Raw genomic sequence first — 12067 nt, 5'->3', positions numbered from 1 at the left:
GGGGGGGGGTGGGGGGGGGGGGGGGTGGGGGGGGGGGGGGGTGGGGGGGGGGGGGGGTGGGGGGGGGGGGGGGTGGGGGGGGGGGGGGGTGGGGGGGGGGGGGGGTGGGGGGGGGGGGGGGTGGGGGGGGGGGGGGGTGGGGGGGGGGGGGGGTGGGGGGGGGGGGGGGTGGGGGGGGGGGGGGGTGGGGGGGGGGGGGGGTGGGGGGGGGGGGGGGTGGGGGGGGGGGGGGGTGGGGGGGGGGGGGGGTGGGGGGGGGGGGGGGTGGGGGGGGGGGGGGGTGGGGGGGGGGGGGGGTGGGGGGGGGGGGGGGTGGGGGGGGGGGGGGGTGGGGGGGGGGGGGGGTGGGGGGGGGGGGGGGTGGGGGGGGGGGGGGGTGGGGGGGGGGGGGGGTGGGGGGGGGGGGGGGTGGGGGGGGGGGGGGGTGGGGGGGGGGGGGGGTGGGGGGGGGGGGGGGTGGGGGGGGGGGGGGGTGGGGGGGGGGGGGGGTGGGGGGGGGGGGGGGTGGGGGGGGGGGGGGGTGGGGGGGGGGGGGGGTGGGGGGGGGGGGGGGTGGGGGGGGGGGGGGGTGGGGGGGGGGGGGGGTGGGGGGGGGGGGGGGTGGGGGGGGGGGGGGGTGGGGGGGGGGGGGGGTGGGGGGGGGGGGGGGTGGGGGGGGGGGGGGGTGGGGGGGGGGGGGGGTGGGGGGGGGGGGGGGTGGGGGGGGGGGGGGGTGGGGGGGGGGGGGGGTGGGGGGGGGGGGGGGTGGGGGGGGGGGGGGGTGGGGGGGGGGGGGGGTGGGGGGGGGGGGGGGTGGGGGGGGGGGGGGGTGGGGGGGGGGGGGGGTGGGGGGGGGGGGGGGTGGGGGGGGGGGGGGGTGGGGGGGGGGGGGGGTGGGGGGGGGGGGGGGTGGGGGGGGGGGGGGGTGGGGGGGGGGGGGGGTGGGGGGGGGGGGGGGTGGGGGGGGGGGGGGGTGGGGGGGGGGGGGGGTGGGGGGGGGGGGGGGTGGGGGGGGGGGGGGGTGGGGGGGGGGGGGGGTGGGGGGGGGGGGGGGTGGGGGGGGGGGGGGGTGGGGGGGGGGGGGGGTGGGGGGGGGGGGGGGTGGGGGGGGGGGGGGGTGGGGGGGGGGGGGGGTGGGGGGGGGGGGGGGTGGGGGGGGGGGGGGGTGGGGGGGGGGGGGGGTGGGGGGGGGGGGGGGTGGGGGGGGGGGGGGGTGGGGGGGGGGGGGGGTGGGGGGGGGGGGGGGTGGGGGGGGGGGGGGGTGGGGGGGGGGGGGGGTGGGGGGGGGGGGGGGTGGGGGGGGGGGGGGGTGGGGGGGGGGGGGGGTGGGGGGGGGGGGGGGTGGGGGGGGGGGGGGGTGGGGGGGGGGGGGGGTGGGGGGGGGGGGGGGTGGGGGGGGGGGGGGGTGGGGGGGGGGGGGGGTGGGGGGGGGGGGGGGTGGGGGGGGGGGGGGGTGGGGGGGGGGGGGGGTGGGGGGGGGGGGGGGTGGGGGGGGGGGGGGGTGGGGGGGGGGGGGGGTGGGGGGGGGGGGGGGTGGGGGGGGGGGGGGGTGGGGGGGGGGGGGGGTGGGGGGGGGGGGGGGTGGGGGGGGGGGGGGGTGGGGGGGGGGGGGGGTGGGGGGGGGGGGGGGTGGGGGGGGGGGGGGGTGGGGGGGGGGGGGGGTGGGGGGGGGGGGGGGTGGGGGGGGGGGGGGGTGGGGGGGGGGGGGGGTGGGGGGGGGGGGGGGTGGGGGGGGGGGGGGGTGGGGGGGGGGGGGGGTGGGGGGGGGGGGGGGTGGGGGGGGGGGGGGGTGGGGGGGGGGGGGGGTGGGGGGGGGGGGGGGTGGGGGGGGGGGGGGGTGGGGGGGGGGGGGGGTGGGGGGGGGGGGGGGTGGGGGGGGGGGGGGGTGGGGGGGGGGGGGGGTGGGGGGGGGGGGGGGTGGGGGGGGGGGGGGGTGGGGGGGGGGGGGGGTGGGGGGGGGGGGGGGTGGGGGGGGGGGGGGGTGGGGGGGGGGGGGGGTGGGGGGGGGGGGGGGTGGGGGGGGGGGGGGGTGGGGGGGGGGGGGGGTGGGGGGGGGGGGGGGTGGGGGGGGGGGGGGGTGGGGGGGGGGGGGGGTGGGGGGGGGGGGGGGTGGGGGGGGGGGGGGGTGGGGGGGGGGGGGGGTGGGGGGGGGGGGGGGTGGGGGGGGGGGGGGGTGGGGGGGGGGGGGGGTGGGGGGGGGGGGGGGTGGGGGGGGGGGGGGGTGGGGGGGGGGGGGGGTGGGGGGGGGGGGGGGTGGGGGGGGGGGGGGGTGGGGGGGGGGGGGGGTGGGGGGGGGGGGGGGTGGGGGGGGGGGGGGGTGGGGGGGGGGGGGGGTGGGGGGGGGGGGGGGTGGGGGGGGGGGGGGGTGGGGGGGGGGGGGGGTGGGGGGGGGGGGGGGTGGGGGGGGGGGGGGGTGGGGGGGGGGGGGGGTGGGGGGGGGGGGGGGTGGGGGGGGGGGGGGGTGGGGGGGGGGGGGGGTGGGGGGGGGGGGGGGTGGGGGGGGGGGGGGGTGGGGGGGGGGGGGGGTGGGGGGGGGGGGGGGTGGGGGGGGGGGGGGGTGGGGGGGGGGGGGGGTGGGGGGGGGGGGGGGTGGGGGGGGGGGGGGGTGGGGGGGGGGGGGGGTGGGGGGGGGGGGGGGTGGGGGGGGGGGGGGGTGGGGGGGGGGGGGGGTGGGGGGGGGGGGGGGTGGGGGGGGGGGGGGGTGGGGGGGGGGGGGGGTGGGGGGGGGGGGGGGTGGGGGGGGGGGGGGGTGGGGGGGGGGGGGGGTGGGGGGGGGGGGGGGTGGGGGGGGGGGGGGGTGGGGGGGGGGGGGGGTGGGGGGGGGGGGGGGTGGGGGGGGGGGGGGGTGGGGGGGGGGGGGGGTGGGGGGGGGGGGGGGTGGGGGGGGGGGGGGGTGGGGGGGGGGGGGGGTGGGGGGGGGGGGGGGTGGGGGGGGGGGGGGGTGGGGGGGGGGGGGGGTGGGGGGGGGGGGGGGTGGGGGGGGGGGGGGGTGGGGGGGGGGGGGGGTGGGGGGGGGGGGGGGTGGGGGGGGGGGGGGGTGGGGGGGGGGGGGGGTGGGGGGGGGGGGGGGTGGGGGGGGGGGGGGGTGGGGGGGGGGGGGGGTGGGGGGGGGGGGGGGTGGGGGGGGGGGGGGGTGGGGGGGGGGGGGGGTGGGGGGGGGGGGGGGTGGGGGGGGGGGGGGGTGGGGGGGGGGGGGGGTGGGGGGGGGGGGGGGTGGGGGGGGGGGGGGGTGGGGGGGGGGGGGGGTGGGGGGGGGGGGGGGTGGGGGGGGGGGGGGGTGGGGGGGGGGGGGGGTGGGGGGGGGGGGGGGTGGGGGGGGGGGGGGGTGGGGGGGGGGGGGGGTGGGGGGGGGGGGGGGTGGGGGGGGGGGGGGGTGGGGGGGGGGGGGGGTGGGGGGGGGGGGGGGTGGGGGGGGGGGGGGGTGGGGGGGGGGGGGGGTGGGGGGGGGGGGGGGTGGGGGGGGGGGGGGGTGGGGGGGGGGGGGGGTGGGGGGGGGGGGGGGTGGGGGGGGGGGGGGGTGGGGGGGGGGGGGGGTGGGGGGGGGGGGGGGTGGGGGGGGGGGGGGGTGGGGGGGGGGGGGGGTGGGGGGGGGGGGGGGTGGGGGGGGGGGGGGGTGGGGGGGGGGGGGGGTGGGGGGGGGGGGGGGTGGGGGGGGGGGGGGGTGGGGGGGGGGGGGGGTGGGGGGGGGGGGGGGTGGGGGGGGGGGGGGGTGGGGGGGGGGGGGGGTGGGGGGGGGGGGGGGTGGGGGGGGGGGGGGGTGGGGGGGGGGGGGGGTGGGGGGGGGGGGGGGTGGGGGGGGGGGGGGGTGGGGGGGGGGGGGGGTGGGGGGGGGGGGGGGTGGGGGGGGGGGGGGGTGGGGGGGGGGGGGGGTGGGGGGGGGGGGGGGTGGGGGGGGGGGGGGGTGGGGGGGGGGGGGGGTGGGGGGGGGGGGGGGTGGGGGGGGGGGGGGGTGGGGGGGGGGGGGGGTGGGGGGGGGGGGGGGTGGGGGGGGGGGGGGGTGGGGGGGGGGGGGGGTGGGGGGGGGGGGGGGTGGGGGGGGGGGGGGGTGGGGGGGGGGGGGGGTGGGGGGGGGGGGGGGTGGGGGGGGGGGGGGGTGGGGGGGGGGGGGGGTGGGGGGGGGGGGGGGTGGGGGGGGGGGGGGGTGGGGGGGGGGGGGGGTGGGGGGGGGGGGGGGTGGGGGGGGGGGGGGGTGGGGGGGGGGGGGGGTGGGGGGGGGGGGGGGTGGGGGGGGGGGGGGGTGGGGGGGGGGGGGGGTGGGGGGGGGGGGGGGTGGGGGGGGGGGGGGGTGGGGGGGGGGGGGGGTGGGGGGGGGGGGGGGTGGGGGGGGGGGGGGGTGGGGGGGGGGGGGGGTGGGGGGGGGGGGGGGTGGGGGGGGGGGGGGGTGGGGGGGGGGGGGGGTGGGGGGGGGGGGGGGTGGGGGGGGGGGGGGGTGGGGGGGGGGGGGGGTGGGGGGGGGGGGGGGTGGGGGGGGGGGGGGGTGGGGGGGGGGGGGGGTGGGGGGGGGGGGGGGTGGGGGGGGGGGGGGGTGGGGGGGGGGGGGGGTGGGGGGGGGGGGGGGTGGGGGGGGGGGGGGGTGGGGGGGGGGGGGGGTGGGGGGGGGGGGGGGTGGGGGGGGGGGGGGGTGGGGGGGGGGGGGGGTGGGGGGGGGGGGGGGTGGGGGGGGGGGGGGGTGGGGGGGGGGGGGGGTGGGGGGGGGGGGGGGTGGGGGGGGGGGGGGGTGGGGGGGGGGGGGGGTGGGGGGGGGGGGGGGTGGGGGGGGGGGGGGGTGGGGGGGGGGGGGGGTGGGGGGGGGGGGGGGTGGGGGGGGGGGGGGGTGGGGGGGGGGGGGGGTGGGGGGGGGGGGGGGTGGGGGGGGGGGGGGGTGGGGGGGGGGGGGGGTGGGGGGGGGGGGGGGTGGGGGGGGGGGGGGGTGGGGGGGGGGGGGGGTGGGGGGGGGGGGGGGTGGGGGGGGGGGGGGGTGGGGGGGGGGGGGGGTGGGGGGGGGGGGGGGTGGGGGGGGGGGGGGGTGGGGGGGGGGGGGGGTGGGGGGGGGGGGGGGTGGGGGGGGGGGGGGGTGGGGGGGGGGGGGGGTGGGGGGGGGGGGGGGTGGGGGGGGGGGGGGGTGGGGGGGGGGGGGGGTGGGGGGGGGGGGGGGTGGGGGGGGGGGGGGGTGGGGGGGGGGGGGGGTGGGGGGGGGGGGGGGTGGGGGGGGGGGGGGGTGGGGGGGGGGGGGGGTGGGGGGGGGGGGGGGTGGGGGGGGGGGGGGGTGGGGGGGGGGGGGGGTGGGGGGGGGGGGGGGTGGGGGGGGGGGGGGGTGGGGGGGGGGGGGGGTGGGGGGGGGGGGGGGTGGGGGGGGGGGGGGGTGGGGGGGGGGGGGGGTGGGGGGGGGGGGGGGTGGGGGGGGGGGGGGGTGGGGGGGGGGGGGGGTGGGGGGGGGGGGGGGTGGGGGGGGGGGGGGGTGGGGGGGGGGGGGGGTGGGGGGGGGGGGGGGTGGGGGGGGGGGGGGGTGGGGGGGGGGGGGGGTGGGGGGGGGGGGGGGTGGGGGGGGGGGGGGGTGGGGGGGGGGGGGGGTGGGGGGGGGGGGGGGTGGGGGGGGGGGGGGGTGGGGGGGGGGGGGGGTGGGGGGGGGGGGGGGTGGGGGGGGGGGGGGGTGGGGGGGGGGGGGGGTGGGGGGGGGGGGGGGTGGGGGGGGGGGGGGGTGGGGGGGGGGGGGGGTGGGGGGGGGGGGGGGTGGGGGGGGGGGGGGGTGGGGGGGGGGGGGGGTGGGGGGGGGGGGGGGTGGGGGGGGGGGGGGGTGGGGGGGGGGGGGGGTGGGGGGGGGGGGGGGTGGGGGGGGGGGGGGGTGGGGGGGGGGGGGGGTGGGGGGGGGGGGGGGTGGGGGGGGGGGGGGGTGGGGGGGGGGGGGGGTGGGGGGGGGGGGGGGTGGGGGGGGGGGGGGGTGGGGGGGGGGGGGGGTGGGGGGGGGGGGGGGTGGGGGGGGGGGGGGGTGGGGGGGGGGGGGGGTGGGGGGGGGGGGGGGTGGGGGGGGGGGGGGGTGGGGGGGGGGGGGGGTGGGGGGGGGGGGGGGTGGGGGGGGGGGGGGGTGGGGGGGGGGGGGGGTGGGGGGGGGGGGGGGTGGGGGGGGGGGGGGGTGGGGGGGGGGGGGGGTGGGGGGGGGGGGGGGTGGGGGGGGGGGGGGGTGGGGGGGGGGGGGGGTGGGGGGGGGGGGGGGTGGGGGGGGGGGGGGGTGGGGGGGGGGGGGGGTGGGGGGGGGGGGGGGTGGGGGGGGGGGGGGGTGGGGGGGGGGGGGGGTGGGGGGGGGGGGGGGTGGGGGGGGGGGGGGGTGGGGGGGGGGGGGGGTGGGGGGGGGGGGGGGTGGGGGGGGGGGGGGGTGGGGGGGGGGGGGGGTGGGGGGGGGGGGGGGTGGGGGGGGGGGGGGGTGGGGGGGGGGGGGGGTGGGGGGGGGGGGGGGTGGGGGGGGGGGGGGGTGGGGGGGGGGGGGGGTGGGGGGGGGGGGGGGTGGGGGGGGGGGGGGGTGGGGGGGGGGGGGGGTGGGGGGGGGGGGGGGTGGGGGGGGGGGGGGGTGGGGGGGGGGGGGGGTGGGGGGGGGGGGGGGTGGGGGGGGGGGGGGGTGGGGGGGGGGGGGGGTGGGGGGGGGGGGGGGTGGGGGGGGGGGGGGGTGGGGGGGGGGGGGGGTGGGGGGGGGGGGGGGTGGGGGGGGGGGGGGGTGGGGGGGGGGGGGGGTGGGGGGGGGGGGGGGTGGGGGGGGGGGGGGGTGGGGGGGGGGGGGGGTGGGGGGGGGGGGGGGTGGGGGGGGGGGGGGGTGGGGGGGGGGGGGGGTGGGGGGGGGGGGGGGTGGGGGGGGGGGGGGGTGGGGGGGGGGGGGGGTGGGGGGGGGGGGGGGTGGGGGGGGGGGGGGGTGGGGGGGGGGGGGGGTGGGGGGGGGGGGGGGTGGGGGGGGGGGGGGGTGGGGGGGGGGGGGGGTGGGGGGGGGGGGGGGTGGGGGGGGGGGGGGGTGGGGGGGGGGGGGGGTGGGGGGGGGGGGGGGTGGGGGGGGGGGGGGGTGGGGGGGGGGGGGGGTGGGGGGGGGGGGGGGTGGGGGGGGGGGGGGGTGGGGGGGGGGGGGGGTGGGGGGGGGGGGGGGTGGGGGGGGGGGGGGGTGGGGGGGGGGGGGGGTGGGGGGGGGGGGGGGTGGGGGGGGGGGGGGGTGGGGGGGGGGGGGGGTGGGGGGGGGGGGGGGTGGGGGGGGGGGGGGGTGGGGGGGGGGGGGGGTGGGGGGGGGGGGGGGTGGGGGGGGGGGGGGGTGGGGGGGGGGGGGGGTGGGGGGGGGGGGGGGTGGGGGGGGGGGGGGGTGGGGGGGGGGGGGGGTGGGGGGGGGGGGGGGTGGGGGGGGGGGGGGGTGGGGGGGGGGGGGGGTGGGGGGGGGGGGGGGTGGGGGGGGGGGGGGGTGGGGGGGGGGGGGGGTGGGGGGGGGGGGGGGTGGGGGGGGGGGGGGGTGGGGGGGGGGGGGGGTGGGGGGGGGGGGGGGTGGGGGGGGGGGGGGGTGGGGGGGGGGGGGGGTGGGGGGGGGGGGGGGTGGGGGGGGGGGGGGGTGGGGGGGGGGGGGGGTGGGGGGGGGGGGGGGTGGGGGGGGGGGGGGGTGGGGGGGGGGGGGGGTGGGGGGGGGGGGGGGTGGGGGGGGGGGGGGGTGGGGGGGGGGGGGGGTGGGGGGGGGGGGGGGTGGGGGGGGGGGGGGGTGGGGGGGGGGGGGGGTGGGGGGGGGGGGGGGTGGGGGGGGGGGGGGGTGGGGGGGGGGGGGGGTGGGGGGGGGGGGGGGTGGGGGGGGGGGGGGGTGGGGGGGGGGGGGGGTGGGGGGGGGGGGGGGTGGGGGGGGGGGGGGGTGGGGGGGGGGGGGGGTGGGGGGGGGGGGGGGTGGGGGGGGGGGGGGGTGGGGGGGGGGGGGGGTGGGGGGGGGGGGGGGTGGGGGGGGGGGGGGGTGGGGGGGGGGGGGGGTGGGGGGGGGGGGGGGTGGGGGGGGGGGGGGGTGGGGGGGGGGGGGGGTGGGGGGGGGGGGGGGTGGGGGGGGGGGGGGGTGGGGGGGGGGGGGGGTGGGGGGGGGGGGGGGTGGGGGGGGGGGGGGGTGGGGGGGGGGGGGGGTGGGGGGGGGGGGGGGTGGGGGGGGGGGGGGGTGGGGGGGGGGGGGGGTGGGGGGGGGGGGGGGTGGGGGGGGGGGGGGGTGGGGGGGGGGGGGGGTGGGGGGGGGGGGGGGTGGGGGGGGGGGGGGGTGGGGGGGGGGGGGGGTGGGGGGGGGGGGGGGTGGGGGGGGGGGGGGGTGGGGGGGGGGGGGGGTGGGGGGGGGGGGGGGTGGGGGGGGGGGGGGGTGGGGGGGGGGGGGGGTGGGGGGGGGGGGGGGTGGGGGGGGGGGGGGGTGGGGGGGGGGGGGGGTGGGGGGGGGGGGGGGTGGGGGGGGGGGGGGGTGGGGGGGGGGGGGGGTGGGGGGGGGGGGGGGTGGGGGGGGGGGGGGGTGGGGGGGGGGGGGGGTGGGGGGGGGGGGGGGTGGGGGGGGGGGGGGGTGGGGGGGGGGGGGGGTGGGGGGGGGGGGGGGTGGGGGGGGGGGGGGGTGGGGGGGGGGGGGGGTGGGGGGGGGGGGGGGTGGGGGGGGGGGGGGGTGGGGGGGGGGGGGGGTGGGGGGGGGGGGGGGTGGGGGGGGGGGGGGGTGGGGGGGGGGGGGGGTGGGGGGGGGGGGGGGTGGGGGGGGGGGGGGGTGGGGGGGGGGGGGGGTGGGGGGGGGGGGGGGTGGGGGGGGGGGGGGGTGGGGGGGGGGGGGGGTGGGGGGGGGGGGGGGTGGGGGGGGGGGGGGGTGGGGGGGGGGGGGGGTGGGGGGGGGGGGGGGTGGGGGGGGGGGGGGGTGGGGGGGGGGGGGGGTGGGGGGGGGGGGGGGTGGGGGGGGGGGGGGGTGGGGGGGGGGGGGGGTGGGGGGGGGGGGGGGTGGGGGGGGGGGGGGGTGGGGGGGGGGGGGGGTGGGGGGGGGGGGGGGTGGGGGGGGGGGGGGGTGGGGGGGGGGGGGGGTGGGGGGGGGGGGGGGTGGGGGGGGGGGGGGGTGGGGGGGGGGGGGGGTGGGGGGGGGGGGGGGTGGGGGGGGGGGGGGGTGGGGGGGGGGGGGGGTGGGGGGGGGGGGGGGTGGGGGGGGGGGGGGGTGGGGGGGGGGGGGGGTGGGGGGGGGGGGGGGTGGGGGGGGGGGGGGGTGGGGGGGGGGGGGGGTGGGGGGGGGGGGGGGTGGGGGGGGGGGGGGGTGGGGGGGGGGGGGGGTGGGGGGGGGGGGGGGTGGGGGGGGGGGGGGGTGGGGGGGGGGGGGGGTGGGGGGGGGGGGGGGTGGGGGGGGGGGGGGGTGGGGGGGGGGGGGGGTGGGGGGGGGGGGGGGTGGGGGGGGGGGGGGGTGGGGGGGGGGGGGGGTGGGGGGGGGGGGGGGTGGGGGGGGGGGGGGGTGGGGGGGGGGGGGGGTGGGGGGGGGGGGGGGTGGGGGGGGGGGGGGGTGGGGGGGGGGGGGGGTGGGGGGGGGGGGGGGTGGGGGGGGGGGGGGGTGGGGGGGGGGGGGGGTGGGGGGGGGGGGGGGTGGGGGGGGGGGGGGGTGGGGGGGGGGGGGGGTGGGGGGGGGGGGGGGTGGGGGGGGGGGGGGGTGGGGGGGGGGGGGGGTGGGGGGGGGGGGGGGTGGGGGGGGGGGGGGGTGGGGGGGGGGGGGGGTGGGGGGGGGGGGGGGTGGGGGGGGGGGGGGGTGGGGGGGGGGGGGGGTGGGGGGGGGGGGGGGTGGGGGGGGGGGGGGGTGGGGGGGGGGGGGGGTGGGGGGGGGGGGGGGTGGGGGGGGGGGGGGGTGGGGGGGGGGGGGGGTGGGGGGGGGGGGGGGTGGGGGGGGGGGGGGGTGGGGGGGGGGGGGGGTGGGGGGGGGGGGGGGTGGGGGGGGGGGGGGGTGGGGGGGGGGGGGGGTGGGGGGGGGGGGGGGTGGGGGGGGGGGGGGGTGGGGGGGGGGGGGGGTGGGGGGGGGGGGGGGTGGGGGGGGGGGGGGGTGGGGGGGGGGGGGGGTGGGGGGGGGGGGGGGTGGGGGGGGGGGGGGGTGGAGGGGGTGGGGGGGTGAGGGGGGGGGGGGGGGGGGGGTGGGGGGGGTGGGGGGGGCTCGGGGGGGAAGCGGGGGGGGGGGGTGGGGGGGGGGGAGGAGGGGGAAGCGGGGGGGGGGGGGGGGGGGGGGGGGGATGGGAGGGTGGGGGGGGGTGAGGGGGGGGGGGGTGGGGGGGGAAGCCCCTGCCAGCATGGCCAATTGGCCATGCTGGCAGGGGCTGATGGGAATTTTAGTCCATGAACATCTGGAGAGCCGCAGGTTGAAGACCCTTGATCTAGGAGGTCCTATCTTTCAGCTCCCAGCTAAGAAACTCAGCAGAACCCGGGGGAAAACACCCCGAAATGGCAAGACAGTCCCAGCAAGGAAGCTGAGCAGTGGCCTCTGCGGCCCCCTCACCTCCTTCTGGGCTGCCTTGAAGGGGACCGCGTTCATCATGTGGTGCCTCCGGATGCCGCTCCACCGTGTCCGGTAATTGGTGATGGCCTCAACTGGCCGGATGTATTTGTCGTATATCACATCGCCATAGTAGCCCACGATGCTGCACCTAGCCAGGTCGCTGTTCCGCCCCCCTGGTCCGGTGCCCACCATCTCACAGTCAATGGCCACCATTTTGCTGGGCAGGCCCGCGGCTGCCGCTGAGGAGAGGCCGCTGTCGTACTCGCTCCACAGGTGAGCCTTGCTAAGGCCGCCCGCACTGCAGTTGTTCTGGGTCCCTTTGGGCCTCGCAGAGCTGCTTCCTGTTTTGCTGGGTGTTGCAGAGATTCCAGACTGGCCAGAGGTCTCTGAAGTCTTGCTGCCACATGTGGCATTTTTCTTGGGAAGCATTTTGGGCCCACACCCAAAGCCGCCCGCCCTTCCTGCCCCACCTTGGCTCCCGGGGCTGTCGGCCTTCTTCCTCTTCTTCCCCCTCTCCCGCTCCGCCTCTCTGCCCTTGCGAGAAGCATCGCGTTTGGGCAGGGCAGTCTCCGTCGGCAGCTGTTTCTGTCTCAAGAAGCCCTTCTTCTCCAAGAAACGTCGGCACTTGACAAAGCGCTGGTGCTTCTTGCTGCCTTCAGCGCCCCTTTTCGGAAACTCCTGCAGGGCTGTGTCCAGATTGAGGATGAGATCTGACATGGCTGGTGACCATCAGCGGCTGCCACTTCTGTCCACAGGCCGGGTGTCCCAGGGAGCCTCACATCTGAAACCGGGGAAAGAAAGGGAGGAATTAGCGGGCTCCCACACTTCTTCGGTATTTCCGCAACTGACCACAAAAGTCCAAAAACGTTCAGCCGTGAAGCTAACAGACGTCTTTAGCACAAGTCTGCGGAATAAGCTGTGGACTGAAGTTGCCAGTGGCCCGGCTGACTCGCATGCAAATCCCATCAGCCTTCGGGGAGCAAAGACCCCACGGCTCCAAACAGACCAGCTGCAGCAGGAGTCTGCCACCTGCGGCTCTCCAGATGTTCATGGACTACAAATCCCACCAGCCCCTGCCAGCATGGCCAGCTGTAGTCCATGAACATCTGGAGAGCCGCAGGTTGCAAACCCCTGGCCGCTGGAGGGAGGCTTCGGTGCAGGAGGGCGGGGCGGCGGCGGCGGGGGCTCCGGCCAGGGATAGGCGCGGGGGAGGGGCCGGGGCCGCCACTGAGCCCCCCCCCCAGCCTGGGCGCGAGGTTCTCGGGGGGAGGGGGGCGGCGCCTGGCCTACCTGGCGGGGACGCCGCTGACTGTCCCGGGAGGAGGCGCGCAGGCCTGGCCGAGGGGAGCGGGGCCCGGACCGAGAGGCCCCCGCGGATCCCGCCCGCCCTGCCCGCCGGGGCGCCCGCATGGCGCGGGGGAGGGGGAGGGGCGCCTTTGTGACCCGCTCAGGGTTGGGGGGGGCGGCGGGGGGGGCGCCCGTGTCCCTCGGCCCGTCCAGCCCTTCCTCTCGCTCGCCGCCCTCCTCCACGCGCACAGGCAGGAAGGAAGCGCCTCGCTCCCGGAAGCGCCGCTCCTCCCTTACCCTGGGAACTTCCGGTCCCCCCTCCATTTCCTGTCCAGAGGCGAGCGCCGCCGCCACAGG

At 89.1% G+C, this 12067-nt stretch overlaps 1 protein-coding gene across 1 annotated transcript; it reads right to left on the bottom strand.

Moving 5' to 3' along the window:
- Positions 1-10289: 10289 nt before the first annotated feature.
- Positions 10290-11994, bottom strand: ISG20L2 (interferon stimulated exonuclease gene 20 like 2). Its single transcript, XM_048509397.1, has 2 exons — positions 11714-11994; positions 10290-11204 (listed from the first exon to the last, which is right to left on the bottom strand). The coding sequence occupies exon 2, from the start codon at positions 11138-11140 to the stop codon at positions 10319-10321; it is 822 nt and encodes a 273-aa protein (XP_048365354.1). The 5' UTR covers positions 11141-11204; positions 11714-11994; the 3' UTR covers positions 10290-10318.
- Positions 11995-12067: the final 73 nt, after the last annotated feature.

The sequence above is a fragment of the Sphaerodactylus townsendi genome, linkage group LG01 (genome assembly GCF_021028975.2).
Source record: "Sphaerodactylus townsendi isolate TG3544 linkage group LG01, MPM_Stown_v2.3, whole genome shotgun sequence".
NCBI lineage: Eukaryota > Metazoa > Chordata > Lepidosauria > Squamata > Sphaerodactylidae > Sphaerodactylus > Sphaerodactylus townsendi.
This window is presented reverse-complemented; position numbering and strand designations above follow the sequence as displayed.